At 48.0% G+C, this 26,031-nt stretch overlaps 1 protein-coding gene across 15 annotated transcripts in view; it reads right to left on the bottom strand.

Annotated features, from left to right (window-relative positions):
- Nucleotides 1-26,031, bottom strand: part of NCOR1 (nuclear receptor corepressor 1) — a 155,308-nt gene that overhangs the window by 5,429 nt on the left and 123,848 nt on the right. For 9 of the 15 annotated variants that reach the window (XM_040630098.1, XM_040630099.1, XM_040630088.1 and 6 more), the window contains 16 exons: nt 23,715-23,855; nt 22,277-22,360; nt 21,534-21,790; nt 20,828-21,188; nt 18,633-18,860; nt 16,001-16,210; nt 15,395-15,544; nt 14,783-14,881; nt 11,910-12,075; nt 11,222-11,715; nt 8,349-8,477; nt 7,748-7,905; nt 7,378-7,601; nt 6,230-6,370; nt 4,203-4,345; nt 187-240 (listed from right to left, as the gene is read on the bottom strand). In XM_040630098.1, coding sequence (XP_040486032.1) covers nt 187-240; nt 4,203-4,345; nt 6,230-6,370; nt 7,378-7,601; nt 7,748-7,905; nt 8,349-8,477; nt 11,222-11,715; nt 11,910-12,075; nt 14,783-14,881; nt 15,395-15,544; nt 16,001-16,210; nt 18,633-18,860; nt 20,828-21,188; nt 21,534-21,790; nt 22,277-22,360; nt 23,715-23,855 — 3,039 coding nt within the window. Of the gene's footprint in view, nt 1-186; nt 241-4,202; nt 4,346-6,229; nt 6,371-7,377; nt 7,602-7,747; nt 7,906-8,348; nt 8,478-11,221; nt 11,716-11,909; nt 12,076-14,782; nt 14,882-15,394; nt 15,545-16,000; nt 16,211-18,632; nt 18,861-20,827; nt 21,189-21,533; nt 21,791-22,276; nt 22,361-23,714; nt 23,856-26,031 lie in introns of those variants that run through there. The other 6 variants (XM_040630102.1, XM_040630103.1, XM_040630089.1 and 3 more) reach the window with 4 other exon arrangements.

The raw sequence follows: 26,031 nt of genomic DNA, 5'->3' as shown, positions 1-26,031 counted from the left end.
TACTGAATCTCAACTCCCTTTTTACTGCTACTGACTATCTCCTCCCTGACTCGATGACACGAATTTATTCATCTGTGCGTCCTGGAGCGTCCCCTGGGGTGCAGTCGGTACCCTACGTGTCTGCTGGCGTCACTGCCACCGGACGCCGATTGCCGAGCGGCGGACGCGCTGTGTGGAGAGGCTCACCTGAGGTAGTGACCGCCGGCAGGTTGAAGATCTCCGTTCCCGGCTGCGCGGTGGCTGTATTTAAACAAACATCCACGTTAATTGACGCGTGACAATCATATACGCAGGAAGAGAGAAAGTCTCAAAACCCTCCAATAAAATTCACCTTTTTCATTTTCCATGATCTCAATCTTATTTTTCACCAGTTAAGTGAAAATAAAGTGAAAGAAATAATTTTTTAAAAAACTCGGGCAATAGAAAACTGGATGAGGTCAGGAGATGAGAACAGGAGCGATACACCCAGAGGCGGGAAAGACGCCGTGCTGCTGGAGAAGCATGAGGAGGAGAGGAGGCCAGTTTGCTGGAGAAGAGACCTGGACCTAAGGTGACCCCGGCCAATGCCAGCAGGTGTGAGGCGGCCTGACCTCTGACCCCGCGGGGAAGAGCATGAAAATGACCAGAGGTTTCCCGGCTGTGGGTCACTGTGGACTACTCTCACGGTCCCGGGAAGAGACAAAGATTCCCGCCAAGCCTGCGATCTGTCACTGGCACAGTCTGACGACAGGCAGCACAGCGTGGGAACGGGAGGAATCTGGGAACACAAACGGTGTTTTCATCCCAACCTCCGACTTGATGCTGAGAATTGGGAAGAGAGAGAAGACTGCCGGGAGGAGGTGGGCGGCTAAACAGTCCCAGGGCAGGATGTGGCGTTTGGGATGCGTCTGCAGCAGGATGGACCCTTCCCTGGAGATGAGACTGGGCTCTGGAGACGGGCCTAGGAACTAACTTTCTTGATCAGGGAAGCTGTAAACTGGCAACAGGAGGAGGAGGAGAGAAATCCCCAGGAAGAGCTTACACAATAAGGACCGTCTCCCTACTTACGGGTCCGGTGACATTTACAGTAAAGAAACCGAACCTGAACAAATACCAAGTGACGGATACAGCCTCGCAGTCCTCATAGAAGTTTGTGGAATAGGACTCATTCATTCGTTTGACAAATATTTACCGAACAATTATCTGGTTGAATCATCATAAAATCACCTTCTTACTGATCGAGATGGCCAGATAAAGACAACTTCACATTTTTCAACCCATGAGAATTCGAAGATCCTGTGCTTAAAATGAACGCCCTTCCTTGACCTCTGGAGCTCACAGTTCAGTGTGGCTCTTCCTGAGGCCAACAGAACAGAATCCCCTGGGTGCCTCAGTAACCGTGCCGACCACAGTCCTGGGACCTGCACTCCAGGGACTGTGATAGATACCAAGTTTAAAGAGATGGGCAAGCTTGGGAGAGATCACGATCACTGTTCAGAAATGAGACACAAGGAAGAGCAGCGTGTGCGAGCTGTCTGGGAGCCAGACTCGACAGGAAGAGGGACGGGGGACGATGCCAGAGAGTGACAGTGGAGCCACAGTGGCGGTAAGCGTGGCAGGGGAGGAGGGGCTAGAGACTTCTCTGTGTGGACAGGTAGAATGTTAATTCAGGGTTAGACGTTTCAGAAGCAAGATATTCCGAGAAGACATGAGGTCTGCAGAGGTAAGTAAGTAAAACTTAGTAGAAAAAGCTGAAGTCCAGATACGAGTTCGGAGTTCTCGGCACACAGTCTGAACTCCCAGAGTGGATGACAGGACTCAAGGATTTATCGCATGAGCAGAACACTAGGAAAACCAGCATCCAAGGGCCAGGCAAAGCAAGACCGAGCTGCTAAGGAGACATAACACAAGACCAGAGAAGTAGAGGAAAAACACGAGAGAACATAGTATCTGAAAGGCAAGAGAAGAGAATATTTCTGGAAGAGGAGAATGGTTCATGGGAGGTCAAACAAAGTAAGTTTTAAAGCATTACGGTTTTTGAAGAATAAAGTCACCGATGTCCTCGGTGGGCACGCTGAATTGACAGACTTGAAACAAAGTGGTCTTGGTTGCTGATGGCTTGGATTTCTCAGTTCTATTTCCCGAGGACGACTGAACGTGTCCCGGGGACCCATCGGCCCACTGGATTCTTAATACAATTCCTTAACAGTCCCTTTCCACAATCGAAAACAGTTCTGGCAATCTAAACAATCCTCCAGCAATTTCGTTAGTACTTGCCTTAAGCCGTTCATAAATTTTATCTTGGGTTAAAGTTAGGTACTTGTTTCCTTACACGTTTTCAGAGTCGAGACCATCTGTCATCCTGCAAGCACCCAGCACAGGACCCTGCTCAGTAACTAACTGAATGGGCGAACGAGAGAGCCACTGCCTGAGGACAACGGAAGACAGAAGACAAAACCAGAAAGTAGGCTGCCTCCAGTCACGTGGCATTTTCCTGTCAAGAGTTTTTTCCCCATTAACGTGGCAAGACCAAGACCAGAGAGGATGAATGCAAACCACACGAAGGGGACAGAGTTCTGCACCGGCTGCCGTCCGTGCTCGGGCAGACCCCCCTCCGGTTCTGAGAGTCAGAGGACGAGCGCGCCAGACTTTTGTTGGTGACATCTGAGGCACCGTAAATAACAGATGAAACCAGTGACAAGATGGAAAAATGTCACAATAATTTTTTTAAAAAAGAAAGGATATCTGTACACCTGATAGCAATTCTGGCCGATAATTCGAAAAGGTTTCTCTTTCAGATGATTTGTTGGCACTTCGAAAGAGAAAGGTCACAAACAGTAACTGACACTGGGCTCGTCCTTTTTTCTCTCTGACGTTCGACCTTTATTGATCACAAAGGGTCAGATCCAGACGCACACCCCCCTGGCAGTCCGGAGTTCAGAGCCCCCAGCTTCTCGTGACGGGGTCAGGAGACCAGCAGTCGCAGGTCACAGAAACAAGCAGAGTGGGGACGGCCCACACCCAACAACTCTCGCCGCGTCCCCAGATACGCTTGACGAAAGAGGCAGAAGTGGGACAGAGCGATCGTGGCAGTGAGCGCCAGCAACGGAGCGCGAGGAGGCGCCCAGGGAACGCACGGCGTCGCCCCCGAGGGAACGTGCGGATGCCACAGAGCTCTCGCCCACCGCGTGTCTCCCAACGACGCGGGGGCGACGCTGTGAGCAGAGAGCTGCTGGAGGAGCGTGGGCCGGCGTCTCACTAGTGAGGCAGGCTGCACGTTCCTAGACGTCTCGCTCTCCTCATCTGCGCTCTGGAGACAATTCCGCTGCAGCGCGTAGGGCTGTCTGTGAGGCTGGAATGAGTTTATCGGGCTTACAAGTGCCTAGAGTTGTCCCTCTCTCTGACTCTACAGCCGTTTGCTACCAAAATGACTGTCGTTCTGCTTTTACGTGGTGGATGGATCACGTTTGCAGACGGATGCTGAGTGACTGAACCGAGATCCAGAAAGACTGTGCTAGGGCAGGAAAAGTCACTGCACAGCACAAGCACGGACTGCCGTGGCCTGTACTTGGAGCCAGTAACTACAGAGGTACAGCGAGGGAAAGGTCTGGGTCAAGAGCAGCACATTCGGAGAGGCCTTGATATTTCTACTGGTGTTAAGTGCACTAGAACCTAACTGTACTGCTTGCCAAAAACCCTTACTATTAAGTGACACGTTTGGGGGCGATCATCCCACACTGCTCACAGCCTGCGGACAGGCGGAGCTAAAGAAGGTGGTTTTCTGTGGAGAGCATCTGACATGGCAACCAGCGTGGGATGAACAGCGGATGAAATGGGATGTTTCCAGAGATAAGACTTGAAGGACATGACTTGTCTTCAAATGGCGGAGGAGAGGTCACGGAGAGAAGGCCCAAAGGGTAAAACTAAGACCAGTGCGTGAAAAAAATGCAAGGAGCTGATCCAGCCCCACAGAAGAGAAGTTTCCCAGGCCCCACACTTGTTCAGAGAGAACACAGGCAGCTTCAGAAAGCAGCAAGTTCTTGCTCGCTAGCAGGCAATCTTCACTCACGGGCAAACGTCTGAGAAGAGGCTTTAAGCTCAAATGTGGTTGGACAGATGCCTATAACAGCCTGCGAACTCAAGGACCGCGTGAGAAGCAACACCGGAGAGATCATTATTAATGCAGGTTTTATTTTGGGATTCATGAAAGAAATCCCACTTACCCATATCAGAGTCACCTCCACCAGAGGAGTTCAACTTACGAAAAATCTCCTGCTTCTTTGATTTAACCATGGGTGACGTGTTTTCAAGCTTGGTGAAGAATGAAGGCAAGTAGCTTATACTCCCTGGCGAGCGGGAATCATTCCTGTGGGGACACAGTTGTGTCTGTTAGTAGCTCTGTTTCGTCATGTGCCCCTAACCCTGGGGACTTCCGTGGACTATGTGGGAGAACTACCGCTTCCCCACCTCGTGTGTGTGGTGACACCCGGACGTCAGATTTCCGGACACAAACTAATACGTTAGCGCTCTCACAAAATCAGGACAGGGATGGGGATGATCCAGGACAGAGATTCTTAACGAAGACCCAATAAGCAGCAAATGATGTTCATGGGAAAACGCAGAAACAGCTCACCCCGCCATCTGCCTAAGAGCGCAGACACGGTATGTTTACAGCTGCCCCGCAGACCGGGGACGACTCCACTAGCAGAACGCCTCTGAAGCACAACACATTAGAACTAGTGGCACTATTTGCCTGTGAAACAGCAAGAGCTCATTCGTAAGCAATTCAACCGTGCGGACTTCAAGAGAAAAGAGCTACCACGTAGAAATAGAACTGCCTCCACTACATCATTTCAGGCCTCCCACCCCATGAGCTGAGCTTCATGTAAAACATTTCACGATCCATTCGCGGCTTCCTATGCTAACCCATCTTAAACAAGTTTCCTTACCGGCTCAAGACCACCAGGGGTCTAGCTAGAGCCGGAGACGGTAGCAAAGAACACGTGGAAGGCTAATCTGGTCATGTGGATTCACTGAAACCTAAGAATCCCTTCTGCATGTCAAGAGAGACAAATACGCAACAGAAAAATAAGATGTGGCCCTGTCCTCAAAAAACTCCCAAACTTAAGGGAAAACATGTAAACATATCATTAGATGTAACATCATCCCCCTTTCCAAAAATGGATTTTCTTCATTTCCTTGAGAGGTACCAACATCTATTTGCCTCCCCGTGAGCACGTACAACATGTAAATATCCCAGAGCACACTGTAAGGAACGCAGCAACGGCAGTGAGACCTCGGTGTAAAGCTGGACCCTCCCTCTCTATCTGACCGTGGCAAATCCGGTCTTCCCCTCTCAGAACATCACAGGTGCCATACACCCAGCAAACCACATTCACAGGGACTGAAAGGCGTTCCAGGGACAGCAAGCAGCTGGTCGTGGACAAAGAAGGGTCAGGGTGGAGTGGCAGAAACTAGGTGTGGCAAGAACCTGCTCACAGAGAAACTCAAATGCCAACCCAGTGACTTGGCGCTGGAGTCTGTGAGTTTAGACAAAGGCTCTAGGGGAAGTGGACCAGGTCGAGGCCGAACTGAAGGCGGCTAATCCACATGGGAATAAAAATCCAGTAAGAATTCACAGGGGTCGGGTTAGGGTTAGAAACAGGTAAGGAAAACATATGTGAAGCAGTTACTTCCCTTCCACGTACAGTCCACAAGGCTCGGTACATGCCTCGCACTCAAACAGTGCTTGGATCAAAGGGTGACCACACAGACAAAAACGTTTTTTTAAAAAAATCAGATCTAGGGGCGCCTGGGTGGCTCAGGTCATGATCCCGGCGTCCTGGGATCGAGCTCCACATCGGGCTCCCTGCTCAGCGGGGAGTCTGCTTCTCCCTCTCACGCTCCCCTTGCTTGTGTTCCCTCTCACTGTCTCTGTCATATAAATAAAATCTTAAAAAAAAAAAAAAAACCACCATCTAGAAGGCTTAATTTCAAGAAAAACAATGAACACTTTTTAACCTATTTAAGTATCACTTTTTCATTAAAATGTGCTAGCATTAGATCACCAGGGAAACAGACTGCAGGATCCTTCAAGACTCCTATCCTGACACACAAGCAGAAGGGAGAAGAGGCACCGACCTAAGGAAAACCGAAAGCACATCACACACACACACACACACACACACACACACACGCGCGCGCACACACACGTGGGAGCTGCCAGCCAGGAAGACAGCCGGCCCCTCACCTCTGTTCCGCGGGCTCTGCTCCTCTCTGAGACAGTAGCAGCATGCTGTCCTGTTTCTCATGCACAACTGGAACCTGGGGCGGAGAGATGGGCTCGTAGGACTCAGAAGGGATGTGACTCCTCTCCGGGGATTTTCCAGGCCTGACATTGTAACACAGAAAGTATTAGACTGTATTCCTAGGGCCCACCTACAAATTACCCGAAACAAATTGGTTTACTCATTACTTCACTGAGGAGAAGGAATAAAAGCTGCTAATTTTTATCAGCAAAAAGATGCCTCAGGTTTTCATTATACACCTGGGTACCAAAAAGTCTGTTGCTGCTGCTTTGTCCACGCATGCACACCAAGCACCCCTGGACAGGCAGTGCTCCGCTGGGAGGTCAAGGTCACTGTGTGCTTCGCCATCACACCCCACCACCCCACCCTTGGCCAGCTACTCCGGTGAGCCCTCCAGGCTCTCACTGCTTACCAGGTCTTTCCCCACTAAGTTAAGAGAAAAAGGGCTGGAGTACCAAACTGAACCCTGAGCGCTTGTCTAGGAAGTCCAGACAGGCTCGAGTTACAGCCTTGTAGGGCTAAGTGGTTCTCTGCAATTTAATGGTCTTCCTCTGGCTACCATGTTGGTAAGAACAATGTGAGAGACACATACTGTTTAGACCAAAAAAAAGTTTTTGGCTGAGTGATTATACATTTAAGAGCCACCTGTGACCTTTGAGTATAATTATATATGGGTATACGCCCTGTCACCTCCTTTCCCAATCGACCCCATCCAGTTTTTACAGGTGGCCATTTCTAACCATTTTTCTTTGAGTTCTTTGGTGGTTACCTCTAAAACTCTAAAAAAATCTTATACTTTTCTTGATTTATCAAACTTGAAACAGTATCTATCACCTCCCTTCATTGAAAGATGAAGAACTGGACTTGAATATACGTTAAAAAGATACGGTACCAACTGCCCAGACAGTGAACATTCCAAGAATATACAGAGGGGAAATCCTCATTTGCATTTCCCAAGGAACGAAGGCAAATAAATTTTAGGTGTACGTAATGAATCCCCTATCTGGTAGGGTTATTTGTAGAGAGTAACAGTAAAACAACATGTTTTACTGCTGGGAAATGAACACAGAGTTTGAAATAAAAGCCATACCTTCCCCTGGATTTGTCCACAAGATTTTCTGGAGAGACCCTTGACCCTGGTCTTTGATGGTGGACAGATTGAGACTGGGATTCTGGGCTATAACGATTTGATGTTTTAGTCCTCACGGGCGTGGACACCAAAGCAGATGGTGAATTTTGGAATGTAGAAGTGGGAGGCTGCTGGGGAGGCTGTGTGGAAACTTGATTCCTAGCAAAATCTTGTGTGATAATTTGCTGTGAATGAAAAAAGAAGGAGCTGGTTAAACCCGTTGAGTACTTGCCAAAAAACGTAGCATAAAAAAACCTGGACATCTTTTTTGTGACTCTCTGTGAAACGTGCTTTCTGCACTGACCAAAGAAACAGGAACAGCATCACTTACACAGATGTGATCAGCGAGCGTGATGAGGCGGTGGGTCCTGGGCACCTGCCCCACCGCGTCGGCCTGTGAGGAGGCGGGCAGCTGCTGCTGCGGAGACAGTGGTTCCTGCTGCGGTCGGTAGTGATGTAATGGTCCTTCGTACTGTCTGGTGGCTTCACCTAACGGAGGACAGACAGATGTCTTACTCAGAGATGCCCCAGCCTTCCTCTTATCATCAAACACCGAGCGGAACTCAGAGGAGCACATGCGAATGATGGGATACCTATCTCTACACAGAATTCGTTATCTGAATCTCGAAAGGAAAAACACTGACTGACGGGAATCAGGACTAGTGTAGAATGAACCGTGAGAGCGTAAGTGGGCGAACGAACCAGCAACCGTTTCCTGTATCATTAAATACGAACAAAGGGGTGATCAAGAAAAGCTGAAAACCAACTTTCTGTGAGTGCGGTTGTGCCTGTCTCTAAAGCAGACGCCTGTAACGATGACTCGAGAACAAAACCAGACCAGTTCCTTCCTAGCATGGCCCGGACGGGATAATCAGAAGCCGACGACAGAGCAGGTACGGAAGCACGTGAGCCGGCGGCTGACGGATACATACTGTCTGCCGGCGCCGCCTTCACCACCTCCGGCTGGTAGGCCTGCAGCTTCTCTGGGGGCGGCGCCGGGGAGCCGGCGGGGCTGATCACCTCGATAGCGTCGCCGGGGGCTTCATACCGATGAGAAGATACTTGAAGAAAAGCAAAGAGTCTGATTTTAAAACTAATCCCGGGAAACGTTTCAAAAGTCCAAATTCTTCAAACCTATTCACACGTTTTTGGTTTTTATTCTCAGAAATGGTCGATGATAAAAAAAACAAGCAGCTCAATGCACTGGTCGCAGCGGTCCGCAAGTGCTCCCCCTGGTTCCTAGTCTCTGTAGGGACCGGGGCTTTCGGACGCTGGGTGGCCTCTAGGACCGTTAGGAGAGGCGGGCTGGCAACAGATCTGTGACGCTCTCCTGGGAGCTGGAGAACACTGCCACCAGGAAGGACACTCCTCAGAGGAGGCCGAACAAATCAGAGAGTAGATCACAGTTCACCATCTCCAATGATTAAAATTCCGGGGGACAGTCGGCTCTTATAAAAACCTTCAGGCTACACGGTTGCTTCATTACCACGATCCTATTAGAGCTACAGATGAAGTAACAACATATAACAGTTTTCATAAATCACTGGATTACTGCAGACAAAAAGTATCACTCCAAATGATTTCCCAGCACGGTTACACTGTGAAAAGACACAGAAATGGTAGGGAATGTCTGAAAAGCAAATTCAAAGGATGACCACATCAGAGAAGGCCCCTCTAAGCAGAAGCTCCCAGGAAGCCTGACTGAGGGTCGATGCAGCAGGGGTCCAGGCCGCTGTTCACAGTCCTGCCGTGGCCTCAGAGCGAGGGGCCAGGCACATGGAACTTCCTGCTCTGGAACCTTCTGACTTTAGCATGCACTCCGCATCTACAGGCTGCAAAATCTGAGAAAACTCTCAGAGGCTCAAAGGGTCTATGCAGCGCTGGCTGGAGCAGCAAGGGTGATCAGTCAGTGGGTCCTGGACACAGGGACAGCAGCTCGGAATGACCTCTATTACCGGGCTCCCACCAAGGTCCTCCAGCACCCGACTGAGCAGCCCTTTCTTCCTACCCCTTCACCAAGCCAGGCAGGTTGCAATTAGCTTCTAGTTCACTCAGGAGAACAGAAACCTGGTAATCGGGACGGAAATGATCTTTCAGGAACTAAAATAAATAACCATTTTCCAAGTAATTTAGACTACTTGCGACTTCGGTATCCACTGGCATTCATCACTGTTTATGTCCCCAGCACCCTGAATCTGCTCATCACATCCAATATACACTCCCTAGAAAGTCTGAGGCTAAACTGTCTTCCCCTTGAGGGGGAAGGAGGCTCTGAAGGGAAAACTGAAAACCACACTGAGAAACGGTAAACAGCCTGTGGACTCCACGCAAGTCATTCGCCCAGTGATAAAAAAGATAACCCCACTCAGAAAAGACAAACCTATTTTCAGACCTTCTGAAGGTCAGACTCCTAGAGCAAGGTCTGGTTTGTGACGCTAACTGAGAGGAGTGCTAGCCAGTGACTACAGCGCCGTGCGCCCCGGCACCCGATAGGCCACGGGCTGGATGGGTCACCAGGTGTGCTGGTGACCCCCTCCAGGCTTGCTCCTGCAACGACAGATCCTCGGCTAGCAAAGTTTCTGTGCGTGAAATATCTGTTTTGCAGATGTTCGTCCTTCCAGGCGAACACAAGTTTTCTGTCTACACAGCAGACTACCAATCTGCCCCCTTCTTTCCAAAAAGCTCAGCCATGGGGTAGATATTTACCCAAACAGATTCTAAGCAGGCACAGGGAGAGGTACCAAGAATTACGCATTGCATTGCTCATGCATAAGAAATCGCCAACTCTCCTCCATTTCATTAACAAGAACAACAGAGAGATGGCCACACATGGTTAAATTACTTCAAGTATTAGCAGATACTTGCTTAAATACCCGATTCTTCCTTCAGGAATTCTATACAGAATTTAGGCAGTCGTTAAAAATAAATTTGAAATAACTCTTCCAGCATTTTACTGTAGATTTGTGAACTCTTACGGACTCACAGGGTAGACGTCAAAATGACTAACGAGACCTGATCGAACTCCAACTTGCAACGATCGCAAACTGGTGGTCACCAGAGGGGAGCTGGGGAAACTGGGGACGGGGAGGAAGGGCACACTTATCGCGCGGTGCGCACCGAGTCACGGACGGGAGTGCTGAATGGCTATGTTATACACCTGGGGCCAACACAGCACTCTGTTAACTATACTGGGATGAAAGTAAAATTTAAAACAGTTTAAAATAAAAAGAAAGAAACACATGAAAACAATTGTAGAAAATGAGCACAGAGAGGACGATATGCATGAAGAAGGAATAAAAATCACCAATACATACATGAAAAAATTTTTCTTACAGATCCAGCTTGCAAAAAAGGTGTAACGTAAATACCAATGACCAGCAATACAGTGGTCTCACTTTTTTAAAATTTGTGTCTTAGAAAAAGGATATAAGAGGCTTTGGGGTATCAACCTAAATACTGACCCTCATCCCAGAAAACGCTTCGTAAGAGGCCTTGGTAGCCCCTCTGACCTCTCAGAGGCCCAGAAATGTTCATGCACTCCGCCCTACTTTCCAATTTTACCTCTATACAGGACACAGTGTTTTCATGGAAAATGCTCTTGACAGGCATCCTTAGGAAACTCGGAAGTTTAAATCATCATGACAAATAGAAGAGACGTTTTTGCACTACTAACCCACAAAACCTTCCCGTTACATTTACTCTCAGATCAGGATTTTCTTTGTATCATATTGTTCTGCTTTACCAAAAGAATAAAGTAATTCTTTACTCAGATATCACATTGCAAAACTCAGATTGAGATACATACAGCTACTAGAAGAGTCTGAACTTTGAGAGCCACGTTCCCTTGCATCCTTGTCCGAGGCAATTTGCCGGGTGATGATCACGTCTATGAAGTTAGCTGCGGTAATGGTAGTCTTCCCTCGGGTCCTTAGCTCTTCCTCATATCTGGATTTTGGAGGAGGCCCTTTATCTTTCCCAGCCTCAGAATAAACTACTGAAGAATGAGGCTGGGGCTTGCCACTTGGAAAGGCTGCAGAGGTGTACAGACACTGAACAGATCTCTTCTCCACCTCCAGGGTTTTCTGCTCTAGCTGCTGCTGTTCACTAACTGCGGCTGACCTGCTTCTCAAATTTTCTTCTAACCTGGAAGCTTCATGCTTACTCTCTTTTGTTTTGGAAACCTCCATCTGGGGGGCGGAGGCTGCGGCGTCCACAAGGGCGGCCAGGGCGTCCGCAGCGGTGCTGTAGCGGGAGGCCGGCAGGCCTTGGCTTATGGACGGGCCCCCGGCGGGCAGCGGCCTGCGAACGAAAGCAAACCACACACAAGTCCGTGAAGGGCAGGCTCTGCTGGGGGCGGGCTGGGGTGGCGGAAGGACACGCTGCAACCCCAAGGCGTGTGGGGCGGGCAGCAGGTCATACCACCGCAGTCACAGGTCCGAGCGGGCGGGAGCCAGAGACCGCTGTGTTCGGTCAGAATGCTGCACGGGACTTACATGACGCGGAGCTGAGCACTTGGGTCCAAAGGTGTGATTACACTGGTTCCATTGGTTCCCTGGAACACGCTGGGTCTTTGCTGCAGCATGGTCTCCTGAGCTCTCACTGAAGGGGACGGGGAGCGGACATATCCGTGACTGCCAGGTCGGCCGGGCTGTTCTGAGCCTGCGAAGGCAAACAAAACAAAACAAAACAAAACAAAACAAAAAACCAAAAAAAAAACCAAAACCAAAAAAGAAGAAAAGACAAGCCATAAGGAAGAAGCTAGAGACAGCGACATTTAGGGGCTGTTCATTTCCTAATATTCCTAAACAGAAAAAAGGTAAGAAGCCTGATACGCTGTCTTGAGGCCTTTCTAGAAATATGTTCTATAAGAGTTTCTCAATAAAGATGTAATAAAACCATACTAGCAACTCGAAACGAAAACATCAACTATCATTTACTGGCACTTCCATTTACGTGACAAGTTTCTACAGCGATTCCTGAGAAAAACAAAAGGAACACCAACAATCACGTAGAGTTGGTCCTTTAACAACAGGGGTTTGAAGGGCACGGCTCCACCTACACGTGGATTTGTGGTTTGAAAAATCGGCACAGTACGAGTGTAGATGTATTTTCTCTTCCCTTCGATTTCTCATTTTGTCTCTAGCTTACTTTACTGTAAGAATTCAGTACATGGTACACAGACCATACAAAATACGTGTCAGTCAGCTCTTTCTGTTCTCGGTCAGGCTTCCGGCCAATAGCAGGCTGTCAGCAGTTAAGTTCTGGGGAGTCAGAGTTATGGCTGTATTTTCCAGTGCAGGGGGGTGGTGTCAGCTGCCCTCCCTCCAATCAGATAAGTTCATCTCAGATATTTCCTCAGACTCTGGTGTGCTGATCGTTTCCAGAATCCCGTTCGGTACAGCCGTCTAAGTACCATGATGGACACGGCACACTGCCACCAAGCCCGGGGTCTGAGCAGCTTCCTCTCACCGCAGCTCTCCCTGCCCCGCTCCGCCTCTGCCCTCCCCAGCGAAGCCCTTCTCTCAGCGCGCTCTCTTCCGACGCGTCACTCACGCCGCCCTCCCCAAAGGCTCAGCTCCGCAACTACACTTCCCCGGCCCTGAGACGGTTTTGTTCAATGTCCTCAGCTCTCCCATAACAAAGCCACAGCTGGGACTCGGTCAGCACTACTCCCTGCGAAGATCTCAACCTCCCTCTCTAATCACTTTCTTCTCTGCCTCCTCTGTCCTTTGTCCTCAGAGGGCTGGCCGTTTTGGCTTACGCCCCTACACGCACAGCACGGACCACTTAGCACAAGCCTCTGGGCCATCTTCTCCCTTCTGACCACACAACAGCTTATGTAAGCATTTCTGTATTCTTGAGGAGGAACTGCTAGTAAGTTTTTGTGCCCCTGCAAAGACTATCCCTATTTAGACTGCCACTGACGATGTGTGAGAGCCCATTTCTTTAGACACGACAACACAGATTACTTACCAACTTTTTAAATGTCTGATGGAGTAAGATGGTATTATACCACCTTGAATCTGCATGTTATTCGTTAATGGGATCACGAGCATTTTTAAAATATAGTTCCTACCAAAGTGATGCTTTCTTTAATTAAATCAACGTCCACGGTTTTTAAGCCGCCAACATATAATCGGTGTTAGGGTGCTATTTCACAATTCACTAAAGCCTTTCCTGTGGTCAGACACTTAGGGATTTTTTACTATATACAGGCAATAAGGTTATGGCTCACTGTCTCCAGGCTTTGCAAACCACTGATTTATTCCACATAAATCCTCAGGAATGACGTTACTGGGTCAGATACGAAGACCAGCTCTGGGCCCCTGCTCTATACTGCCACCACGTCCCCCTGACTGTGAGTGTGAGACCTGCCTGCCCTCCTTCCGTCTGCACCCACCTCTCTGACCGAGTCTCTGGTCCCCTCACCTGCACCTCTAACACCCCTGCCAGTAACGCCTATGGACTAAGCCCACACCTCCCCACACGCTGGATGCTTGGAAATCTCATCTGAGCCAGAGTCACGGCCCTTGCAGGGGACTCCTAGGTCACCATGTTCAGCCTGTCTTTTCTCCTAAGTGCCAGATCTGTCTGGCAACACAGACATGGGAAGTACTTTCCTTTCACTGATGGAACAGAATGCAAAATGACAAATCTACCACGGGTTACAACGAATGTTCCAGAGACGGGGCAAAGTACGTCCCACAATGAAACTCCCTCCCTCTCCTTTCCCTAGTCCTTTCCTTACTCCCGCTCTATCTTCTGTGCAGACACCCCCTACCCACTGAGTTACGGCCCAGTCCTCTGCATGCACGGCGATGCGTTCTTCCCGGCACTTCCCTCCCAGCCCTGCCCAGACACGAACCTCACCGCCACCAGCGCACACGAACCACAGACACGGCCTCGCTGTCCTCCTGGTGCCAGCCCACGCCACCCCCCAGGCTTCTAACCCCCCTCAAGCCTCTCTCGCGTAAATGCCCCTCATCATGTCACCGGCCTCCTTGCCGAATGGCAGCGCCTGTGATTCCCAATGTCACCCCACCCTCTCCCTGTACGGCCATCTTCCTCACATGCCACCTGTGCTCGGGCCACTCTCAGCTTTACCGCGCTCCGCGCCCAGGACCTTCAGGCCCAGTTGTAGCCAAATGCCGGGGCCCAGAAACAACGACGCCTTCCTCGTGAAAACCTCAGCTTCCTGCTCGAAGTTCGTGTCTGCGCCATTCCCACTCCTGCGGCCCTCTGGCCTGTACCTCACTTAAGGCGCAAGGTGACTTTCTAGCTCCTCATTCCTGCGTTTAAGATCACCCGACGCCCCGGCGTACCGATGACCAAGGGGTGTCCCCGGCACGAACAACGGCACGCTCACCTGGCCGAAGGTAGAGGTCTGAGGACGCGGCCGCCGCGATCCGCTCCCGCTCCTTCTCCCGCTCCGCACTTGCGGCCGCCGCAAGGTGTGTCGAGTGGCCTGTAAAACATAAAAATCGGCAACTTAGAGACAAGAACACCAACCCGTCAGATATGAACAACTTCCACATTTTTAAGTGAAAATTCTTCAAAACACTCCAAACTTAAGATGTAGACAGTTTAAGAGTCTTGGATGACAAGTGACACCTAACACAAGCTTCTGGGATGTTTCTGGCGTATCTGGTGACAGACAGCATGTAACAATTATTATTAAGTATTAAGTGAAAAATAGCAGACCAGGGGCACTCAGTTGGCTGAGTATCCGACTCTTGATTTCAGCTCAGGTCGTGATCTCAGGGCGGTGGGATCGAGCCCCACGTCAGGCTCCCCCCTAAGCAAATTCTGTCCCTCTCCCCCTGCTCACCCCCCCGCTCTCTCTCTTTAAAAAACCCCCAAAACCAAAAAAACCCAGCGGACCAAACGGGGGGAAAGTGCCCCAAACGCCTTCAAAGGCTACGCTGTCAACATGTAGGCACGCTGGTCCTGTCAGAGGGGGGTGCGACCGGCCTCTTACCTGGAGACATGGACGCAGAGTTGTAGGGCCTGGGCGGGAAAGTAATCTGTGTGCCAGGAATATAAGTGATTCTGTCCATGGGAGGAGTACTTGTCCCCCCGGGATGAGGCACTAAAATGGCCGGAGGCATGTTGGTCAGGTCAATGATTCCTGCTCGGACGACAAAGACAATAAAAGGATGTTAAATGTCCGTTTTTCCAGAGATACACAACTGTACGTGGCTTTTCTAAACCGTTTCTCTCCACAACCCAACGATACTTTGCATACAGTATAAATAAAGACCGTTCAGATCATCGTGACTTTGTAAGACCTTCTTTGAATCTACGCAAGGCTATGACATCCTGTGCCCCATATGAGTCACCTCGGAGCACGGACAGATTAGGAGAGACAGCGAACTGATAAAACAAGGACTTCAGGTAGTTTGGTTACGGCAGTGTTCTCCGAAACTCCGTCTTGACGCGTTCTCTGTCCGCCCCCGAGGGCTACAAGCTACAGAGGCAAGGACAGGGCTGCCTTTTCTTTCGTTCCACTGTTCACTCAGCAAATACTCCTCGGTACTCGGTACACCTAACGCACCGCGGGAAACGCGAAGGGAAAGACACGCACCCCTGGTGGCCGGGTACGGGAGCCCCAGCTGCTGCTCCCGCGGGGAGAGGCCTCTGGCCACGTCCGGGCGCAGGTTCACCTGCATCTGCTGTGAGGTAATGTAATCGTTGAGGATTGTCTGTCTGGTGTTCTCCATGGCGTAAAGCTGGTACTGGCTGGGGTAGGCGGGGGTTGGGGACAGCTGTCTCTGAAACAGGTAAGCGGCGGCTGCTGGCGGACAGAACGAGAGAAAGGCACTTAGGGGCAATTCGTGCGCTGAACACCGCCCACAGAGAGACACGCGCGGGCAGCTCTAGCGTGGCCGGGACGCCGCGGGGAGTGACGGAGATTCCCGCTGCACCCGGACTCGTCAGCGAGACGAGTACACGCATTCTAACGTCAGACGTCACGGTAAAGGGGGGACAACTAGGCCCAGGACAAGCGAGAACATTTTCGCTGGGAGGACAGGAGCTAAGGAACTTCTCAAGCAGCTGCGCTTTCGATCCTCGCCACTTCACTACACGTTCACCTAGGTCTCCCAAGAGCTGCGTGTGCAAATCATTTCTGGAGTACTGATCATTCGACACAACCAAACGTAAAGACACGTGCGTACACTTTGTGACAAATAATGGCTTTCCTGGGGCTGAAAATGATTCGTCTACAAGCACTGAATTAGTGCGTGTGTTTAGAGCAGAGATGAGCCGACTTATTCCACAGAAGGCCAGATGGTAAACATCTCAGGCTCCACGGACCATATGTCTGCTTCACCTACTCCACCCTGCCACCGCTGCATGAAAGCCGCCGCAGACCGAACACCCACAGACGTGTGCCTGTGCTCTCACCAAACTCTACTCCCACAAATGGGCCGCAGCGGGACTTGGCCTCTTGGCCACAGTTTGACAACGTGGGTTAGAGCACGACACGAGTTGCTAGCAAGGGGTAGGTATGTATGGCAAAAGGGAGAAGGTGACGTCTCTCTGCTCAAAACATTTCAATTCAGCTCAAGCTCAAAAATAACAAGCAAATAAAATGAAGGACCATGAGAAGTACTACATTAAAATATACACTTTCAATTTTGCCAGAAAACTTGAGTGAACTATTTTATATATTTAAATATATTTAAAAACATATATATATATATATATATATATATATATATAAAACAAATGATAAGTTTTCTGGAATGTTTGCTTCCCCTTTCTTCACCCAGAACTCGCAGCAGGGTAAGTCTTTCAGGGGACTCTGTGGGAACTTCTGCCTCAGTTTTGGGAGACAGTCCCTGAAGAATTACGTGTAAACTCGTCTGAAACCTAATGTTCTCAAGTGATAGACAATTTGATGCCACTGATACAACCTCCAAAAAAACCAAATATTTTCCACAGGTACCTTGCTTCTATAAAATGTAAGTAACCCTTAGAAATCTTGGCATACTGCTACTGAAAACCTCCTCCCTAAGGACCACGGTAAAACACGGGTGTCCTGTGTCCCAATTTCAATTTGAAGGATGTAACAAACAAGGAAGTTAGGTCGGAGAAGAGGTACGAGCAGAGAACACACATCTGAGTAGGGCACAGCGGGCAAGAGGAGCAAGGATGAAGACGGGGAGGACAGAGTGCCGCTGGCACATGGATGGGTCGAGTCAGCCACCGACGTGCTGACAGGGCTCCTTTCCCTCTGGGGAGCCCGCTGCCCGTGCCCAGTGCAGACAGCTCTCCAGAAAACCTACAGACTCCTGCACCTCCAACACGTATAAGTATGTCCACGCACAGTCAGAGGGGTTGGTCTGTTCAAGAGTTCCTTCCAGTTGTACCTGCTAGTGTAATTATGTAACTTAATGAAGTCATCTGGAGGTTGCTGAGAAAGAATGAAAAGAATGGTTTCTTTGGAAACTAAGTTGACTGCTTTGGAAAGACTCGATATAGAAGTTGAATCAGGTATGGACGAGACAATTTTGAAAGACTGAGAAAAAAAATCTGTAGGAATTCTGTATTTCAATTGCTTTGAAGTGCCTTTAAATTCTAGCTTCACTTAAAAAACGAAACCTAAGGGCGTCTGGGTGGCTCAGTCGGTTAAGCGTCTGCCTTCAGCTCAGGTCTTGATCCCAGGGTCCTAGGACTGAGTCCCACATCCGGCTCCCTGCTCAGGGGGGAGTCTGCTTCTCCTTCTCCCTCTGCCCGCTGCTCCCCCTGCTTGTGCTATCTCTCAAATAGATAAAATCTTTTAAAACACAAGAACAAGAAGAAAAAATGAAACCTGGAAGGAAACGTGAGTACCACTTACGTCACGAAGACCAGGGAGAGATTTCATCAGTAGACCCTGACCTTCCACCGGAACACTCGTAAATTAGTAGCTACGTTGTAAATTTAAACGTTTAAGGTACGTCTGTGTCATTCACAAATAATTCTCCACACTGACCCACTTTTTCAATCAGCTTAGCCAACTGCCATACCTATTTTTTTTCCCAGTTCTGTAACGCGTGCTGGTAACATTTTGTTTCTGGATTTAGAACCGCTAACGTGGGGGTGTGTAGGGTGCGAAAGTTCAATGAGCTGCCCACTAATGATCAATGCAACAGTCTGCATATTATACTTTAATAAATCGGGGCTGAAAGGTCATACAGGCGTATTATTTCTTTGCCACACCCCGTGCTTACCAGGATCCAGAGCCCTGTGAAACGGCATGGCCGGGTCCAAGTGCGTGGCAAGATGGCTCCGATAAACCTCTCCCGTGCCGCTGCCCCTGTGATGGGCCTCGAAGGGGCTGTGGCTCACTACAGGGTCCACCCCAGGTACTGGAGACTTCGCTGGGATACTCTCCCTCTGCGTAGGGGTCAGGGTCGATTTTCTTTCATGGTTGGTAGACTTGCTAGAGGAAATCGTAACTGAAAAAAAAGAAAAAGCCAACACCACAACTTCCTAAGAAAACTTGGGAAGTAAGATTATACAGCTGACCCTTGAACAACGTAGGGATTAGGGGCGTCAACCCTCCGCACAGCCAAAACTCCACGTGTAACTTCTGACTCACCCGAAACTAACAGCCTGCTACTCACCGGGAAGGCTTACTGAGAACATCAACAGTCAACTAGCACGTATTTTGTATGTTATATGTATTATATCCTGTATTCTTACAATAAAGTAAGCTGCTCATGTGCTCTCTCTAAAAAAATAAGTCTTAAAATATATATATATATGTATATAAAAATTTGAAAAATAAAAATAAAAATCCACATTAAGTGGACCTGCACAGTTCAAACCAGTGTTGTTCAAGGGTCAACTGTATTTATTCATTTTTCACCCAACCAAATACAGACTGTATTTATATTTTTATCTGCTTCCACCAAACAATTAATATTCAATCCTGTAAAACATGCAACTGCGAAGAACGAGCAGAGGCTCCTGAGAATCGGAGATCACCACCTTGTGGGTCACAGCACCAGCATTTTACCACCTAACGTGAAGATTAAAAATGAAGTTCAACACTCCTCTTTAAATCCCGTCATAAATGATTCTGTTTTCTGTAAATGACCTGACCGTTCCAAATTCTTCTCGATCCCCCGTGTACCAAGTCACAACTCCCTCTCTTTGCCTGCGCCGCCCCCTTCTTGCTGCCCACCAGTCACTACGTACGCGGTTTTTCCTTGCCCTGGACTCCACAAAGCCTTTCTCGTGAGCTCGCCAGTACCAACCACCTCCCTACCTCAGCCTCTTCTTTTCCAACGATGTGACTCGGAAGTTACTAGATCACCCCCCCCCATGAACACCATAACCCGACACTTACTGGCCATCACCCTGCACTGTTTTAACAATTGTGGTACAACACACAGAACGTAAAAGTTACCATTTTAAAGGGGCATTAATACACTCAGTGTTGTGCAGTCACCACCACCACCTCATCATTCATATACGGATAACAGCAACTTGGCCACCATTATGCAAAGCCGCCTCACAAAACCAGTCGTGGGGACTTACCACACCCCTGTGAGCGCCCTCAGCAGGCTCTGCACTCACCACCCCACCTCCCCGGCGGACGCTTCCCTCTTCTCCTCCCTCCAGGCTGCTCCTCTCCCCCCGCGCAAAACACGCTCCACCTTCCCAGCTCCCGCAGCGCCCAGCCAGGACCTCGCACGGGAGCCCTCAACAAACACGGACCGCAACAACGCCAGACAGGATGAGCGGGCACGCTGTTAGCGCCGCAGGCGGTTCCAGGGACCACCTGGTACACCTCAGCCTCTCCTGTGTTACTCGCGGTCCTGCCAGCAGCAGAAAGCGAGGGGAGGCGGGGCGCGGTACCGACAACAGCAGCAACGGCAACACTAAGTTCGCATTCATGGCGCCAAGCGCCGTCCTTTCCTTCCCAAGCCCTTCCAACACATGACCTCATCTGAGCTTCCCAACGGTCCAGTGAGGTAAGTCTGAACACCGCATTGCCGTTTTACGGATGAGGAAACTAAGGCCTAGGAAAGTGAAGAAACTCGTCCAAGGTCACACAGTGAGAAGAACCTTAATTCGAGTCCGGGCAGTCTTGCTCCGCGGCCTGCATGCCGCTGAATAAACAACGGTCAACGCCGACTTCCAGAACACCTTGCAGGAGGAGCTGAGAAGCCCCTCTCAGAATGTACTTATTCTAGAGCATTTCTGGGCTCCAGCATCCTCTGCACCTGATTAAGATAGTAGCTAGTTTACCTACAATTATCCTTACTTTTCATTTGGTACTTTCCATACAGCCCTCATATCGAGCACGACCTACAGATCTCAGGGTAATCCGCAGCTAACAGTCTGCCGTCGACGTTTTGCCGGAGGCGGGAAAGCACAATCAAAAGGAGCCAGCAAGGACCGAAGAGTAACTTACCATCAGAAGTTCTGTTCATCATGGGCGAGCCCCTGGACATGGTGTTCTGGTAACTCACAGGCGTCCGCCGCGCACTACTGTCGTCGTAAATCCCTGGGCTCAGCTGTGCTTTGGGAGCGTCGTGAAGCGTTGACCTAAGGACGGAGGGGCCGGAGCTTACCACCGATGTGTGTCGGGAGCGCACTGGCTCGCCTGCTTTCACATCCTCGTACTTTCCCCGCTCTACCACTTTGATGCTCTCCGGCACGATTTCCAGGGGGGGCATTCCACGGGGGAGTTTGTTGGGCCCCGTGATTAAGGATTTGACATTGTGTTTGATGGCAGATTGCCCTGAGTTGCTGTCAAACTTTATTGGTGTGCCCTAAAAGGAAAGAAAACACACGTTACAGGCAGTTCGAGGCGTCCGAAGATTTTTCCACCTCAGGTCAGCCCGGCTCACGGCAATAACGTGCCATCTTCACTATCGGTGTGGCTGTCTCAGTCACATGCTCACAGTCCCAGAGCTGCGCACTCTCTCGCACATACGTTCCACAGTACAGACACAAGATAAACAATGAAGCATACATAAAACTTTCACATTTACTTCCAAAAGCTCTGACATCGTAAGAACTACTTATAATTAGTAAGTCATGCTTTTTAAGATGCTCCATGAATTTTTCACAGTGTGGGGCGGAACGGCTAACAAACAGCACCCCGACATGGCTACCTGCGAGATGGAGCCCTCGATTATCGGCCTCGTGCTCTGGACCACTTCTGGAGTTTTTCGGCTTTCCTGACTTAAAATATCCTGCCGTGGAATCTCATGGATGGAACGCCCCATTTCTTTGATGGTGGTAATGCCGTCGTATGGTTTTCCTTTGGTAATGGCGCCTTCAAACGCTCGTATGGGAGGACTCTCCCTTTTAATCTGTTTGGGATATTTAAGACCGTCTTCGAAGCTGTCTGTTGTGGCTCTTGGTGTGCCTTCAAGAAAGAATTCAAGAAACATGCTTATTAAAATAAGGCCAATGGTTGCATAACAATGCGACCGAGCTGCACACTTAAAAATTGCTAAAACAGTAAATTCTGATACATATATTTTTCTGTTATTTAAAAAAATGAATACCTTGTCATCTTGCAGTTTCTAATCAATTTTGTTTACAACACATCCTTAAATATTCGTAAGTCGTCATTTTTTTCGGGTGGTTCAAGATTGAATACACTGTTCATCACAATCAGAGAATGGTTCTTACATAATGAAGATGTCTCTCTATGCAGAGCCTAGGCAACTAACATCTTCAATTAAACTATGTAGCTCAGAAACAGAAGAGTTAAAATCAAGACTTGAATATATACTATTTCAAAAGGGAAAATACTTGAAAAGCAGGTTTCGTGCACTGCAAATTAATATCAAACTACTCTGCCAATGAGGCAGTCGTGAATAAAAGCCAAAACGAGCAAAAAGTTTACCCTGCATTATGGAACCAGACAGCACAGTCCTTTCTTTGAGGTCAGAATGAGGGCTCCCCCTGGGTAACGCTCGGCATATCAGCCCTTTCAAAATAAGAAAGCAATCCAAGTATTAAACATCATGTGAAAGTCACTTCCCATATACTTTATACTGACCTTAGAGTATGTACTTTTTGATAAAAGCTCTATGGAGAAAGAGAGATCATCTTAAATTTGTGAACTGAATATTCAGAAGAATATCATGGAAAAAAATAAAAGCTGGAAGTACCCAACGTGACATCATTGTTCCCTTTTAAACATTCTCCTAAAGAGAAAATAGCCACAGAACACATCTATTAAAAATCAAAAAGGAAAGACACTTTCAAAACTACATCTAAAATCCAATGCTTCTTTCTCAAGGTGAGAAGACACACAGAGGGGCTGAGAATCACCGTTTAGCCCTGAAACAGACCTCTGAGAAAGGGAAACACAAAGGTTGGGCGTGGTACCTCAAAACCAGGTGAAATGCATCAACGAAAACATGCAAGTCAAAATGAAAGCTGTAAATAATCTCTTAAGAAGTTTCGTGTCACATCACAATAAATCTGATCAAGGATTGGAAATAACCACTTGCAATTACCCTAAAGTAAAGGGAAGTGATTTTTTTTTTAATACAGAGAAAATCCAGCTCTTAGAAAATTACACAGGATTTCTAAGACTGAGGAATCCTTACACTGTTTTTAGTATTTCACCTAGATTAACATTAAAACAGTTGAGGTAGGTTAAGACTTAAAGAAAGCGAGTCACTAACAAAATAAAGCCACAGGTATGATGTAGTGACTGCTTGTCATGTGGTCAGCACAAGTTTGGACACCTGTCTCAAATCGTCACACAGTAACTACAATTCCTTCATCTACAGAGGAGGAAACTCGCACCGTGAAATTCACCAGACAACAGTGCATCCAGAATTCAAATACAGGTCTTCGTTCTATTACACCGCTTTAACTGCCTCACAATAAAACAAAGTATTTAGAATGAATTTTGCACTTTTCACCTCACTTAACCCTCACAGGAATAGTCTACAAATTATATGAGAATTCTACCAGTTTCCTATGATATGGCCAATTATGTTTAATGTTTACTTCCACCACTGTCACGTACTTGATTTAGATGTAGATACGGATATAAATTTAAACATATCAATAAGCTCATATTAATATAGTGTTAATTGTACTATATTATATATCATTAATATAACATTATAATATTAATTATATTATTAGTATATTAATTATATTATTAATATAATGATACATTAATATAATTTCATTTATATGTTAATATGAATATAAATTTCAGGTAGAAATGACAGAGACCGAATATAACCTAACCCAACCATGCAAATTTGCTGTACAAAATTAAATGTATCTTAAATAAAGTTCTGGAAACAACGTTTTACCCTCCAACGGTGCTGACACAGGAGACTCCCTCATTGACAACCCTTGCTTTATATTTCCTTCTACCGATTCATAGCTTCTTTTTAAACTGATTTCATGAGCTGTTCTTGGACTCCTTGTCCCTTCTCGGGCATTCTTAATATCTGCAGAACACAGAAACAAGAATTGTTCAGGCAGAGCCCAAGGCCTACTCTATAGTCAATCAGTTATCTTAATTTCACAGTCTATCTTATAAAAAATAAAAATATAAAAGCCAGTCAACCTACAAAATGCTACTGTGTAGATGATACTTATGAAATTTTTTTCATCAATTCAAATGTATTTGAGTGCCAGGCATAAATGAGCAAGGCTGCAGATAAGGTTAACAAATTAAGTCCCTTCCTTCGTGAAACTTACCCCATCGTGGCGGATACCGATCAAGTACTAGGGAACTGTTGTAGAGCATAGTCAGTACTATGGAAAGAGAGGTACGATGTCCAGTGAGAATGCTGGAAGGGGAACCTAACACTTAAAACGCCCCGGTAAGGCTGCCTACAAGAAGTAATGTGCAGACCGAGAACTGAAGGATAAGGTGGAGATGCTTACATCAGAGGTAAGGGAGGAAGGGGTGGCAGAGGCACGCAGACGCCAAGGCGAGACAGAGTGTGGGAAGTCAAAGAACAAGCTCGGTGCGTGGCCAGTGGGCAGAGCGGAGCTGGAGGAAGCGTGCACGGAAGGCAGTGTAAGGGGACCAAGGGAAAAGTGGGAAGGGGACGGTCTGGGAGAGGAGCTGGCAGCAGATCGTGGCGGGGGGGGGGGGGGGGGTAAGCAATGAAGAGTCAAGCAGGAAGGGATGTGATACAGTCCTGAATATGGGTTATGACTAAAGGTGGGGAGGTCAGGGGCAGCTGCCCAGGTATTCCGACAAAAGATGACGGTGGCAGTGGGGAACACAGAGAAATGGATGGATTCCAGAGAATTCAGAAAAGAGAACAGAAATCACTTCGTGACTGACGGGATGTGGAAAGAGAACAAGGTGTCGAGGATGACATCTACATTTCTGGCTTAGGCAATGTGCGTTAATTTCTTCCTCCAGAAGCAAAATGTAAATCAGCATAGGCCAGAAATGTTAAAACAAGAAAGGAGGAAGGAAATAAGAAAGTTACCCTGTGTTTTGCATCAGGCACTGTGTGCTCACATACCTTACATCTTTGTATTCAAAGAGAAAGATAAAACATGACTATTGACTACTCAGATCATAAAAACAGTCGCAAATGGAACTCAAATCCAGTCCCTCACTCGGCTTTTTTTTTTTAACCATAACTGAGTCTTTCTTGTAACATTAATGAGAAAATGTAACCTAAGAATACATCTGAAGAAAATGCTTACACACACAGACATTAAAATAATTTAAATTAAAAATTTAAATTCAATACTCTTTCCAGGATTATCAGATTATTATCTACTCCCTAATTCTTGGGGCGCCTTGGTGGCTTAGTCGGTTAAGCATCTGCCTTTGGGGGCGCCTGGGTGGCTCGGTCGTTAAGCGTCTGCCTTCAGCTCAGGGCGTGATCCCAGGGTCCTGGGATCAAGTCCCGCCTCAGGCTCCTCTGCTGGGAGCCTGCTTCTTCCTCTCCCACTCCCCCTGCTTGTGTTTCCTCTCTCACTGGCTGTCTCTCTCTGTCAAATAAGTAAATAAAATCTTTAAAAAAAAGGCATGTGCCTTTGGCTCAGGTCATGATCCTAGGGTCCTAGGATGGAGCCCCGCATCAGGCTCCCTGCTCAGTGGGGAGTCTGCTTCTCCCTCTGACCCTCCCCCACTCGTGCTCGCTCTCTTGCTCGCTCGCTCTCAAATAAAATCTCAAAAATAAATAGATAAAATAAATGAAATAAAATAAAAGTGATTCTACTAAAGTTAAAGATTCTTTTCTTAGGCTAAGTCAACCGGCCACAGCTGATGTGTTTATCATTTTCATTGACCGTCTCAATTAAATTTTCACAAAACTTCACAAGAAGGAAGAACAAACTCCCCCAAACAAGTACGTGGGGAACCAGGGCCCATGTTTCTAGTCCCCCATCACAGCACTGGCTTTAGAGTACAGACATCATACTTACTATCGTAGGATAAGATGTGTCCACTTTTGCCTTCATAAATAACATGACCTTTTGATGCGGCTTCCTCTCTGCCTTTCTCAGGACTGCTCTCCTCAATGGGCATTCTAGAAAGGGACCCCTTCACCAACGCCTCACTTGGTATGCCGGCCTGTGACAGGGCTGGGGTACCCTGCCATCAAATCAAACACACACACTCAGGTTTAGAGGAGACACGAGATGCTTAGA

This window comes from Ursus maritimus, unplaced genomic scaffold, assembly GCF_017311325.1.
Source record: "Ursus maritimus isolate PB19 unplaced genomic scaffold, ASM1731132v1 scaffold_14, whole genome shotgun sequence".
Taxonomy (NCBI): domain Eukaryota; kingdom Metazoa; phylum Chordata; class Mammalia; order Carnivora; family Ursidae; genus Ursus; species Ursus maritimus.
Note: the sequence above shows the minus strand (reverse complement) of the source record. Positions and strands in the feature narration are given on the sequence as shown.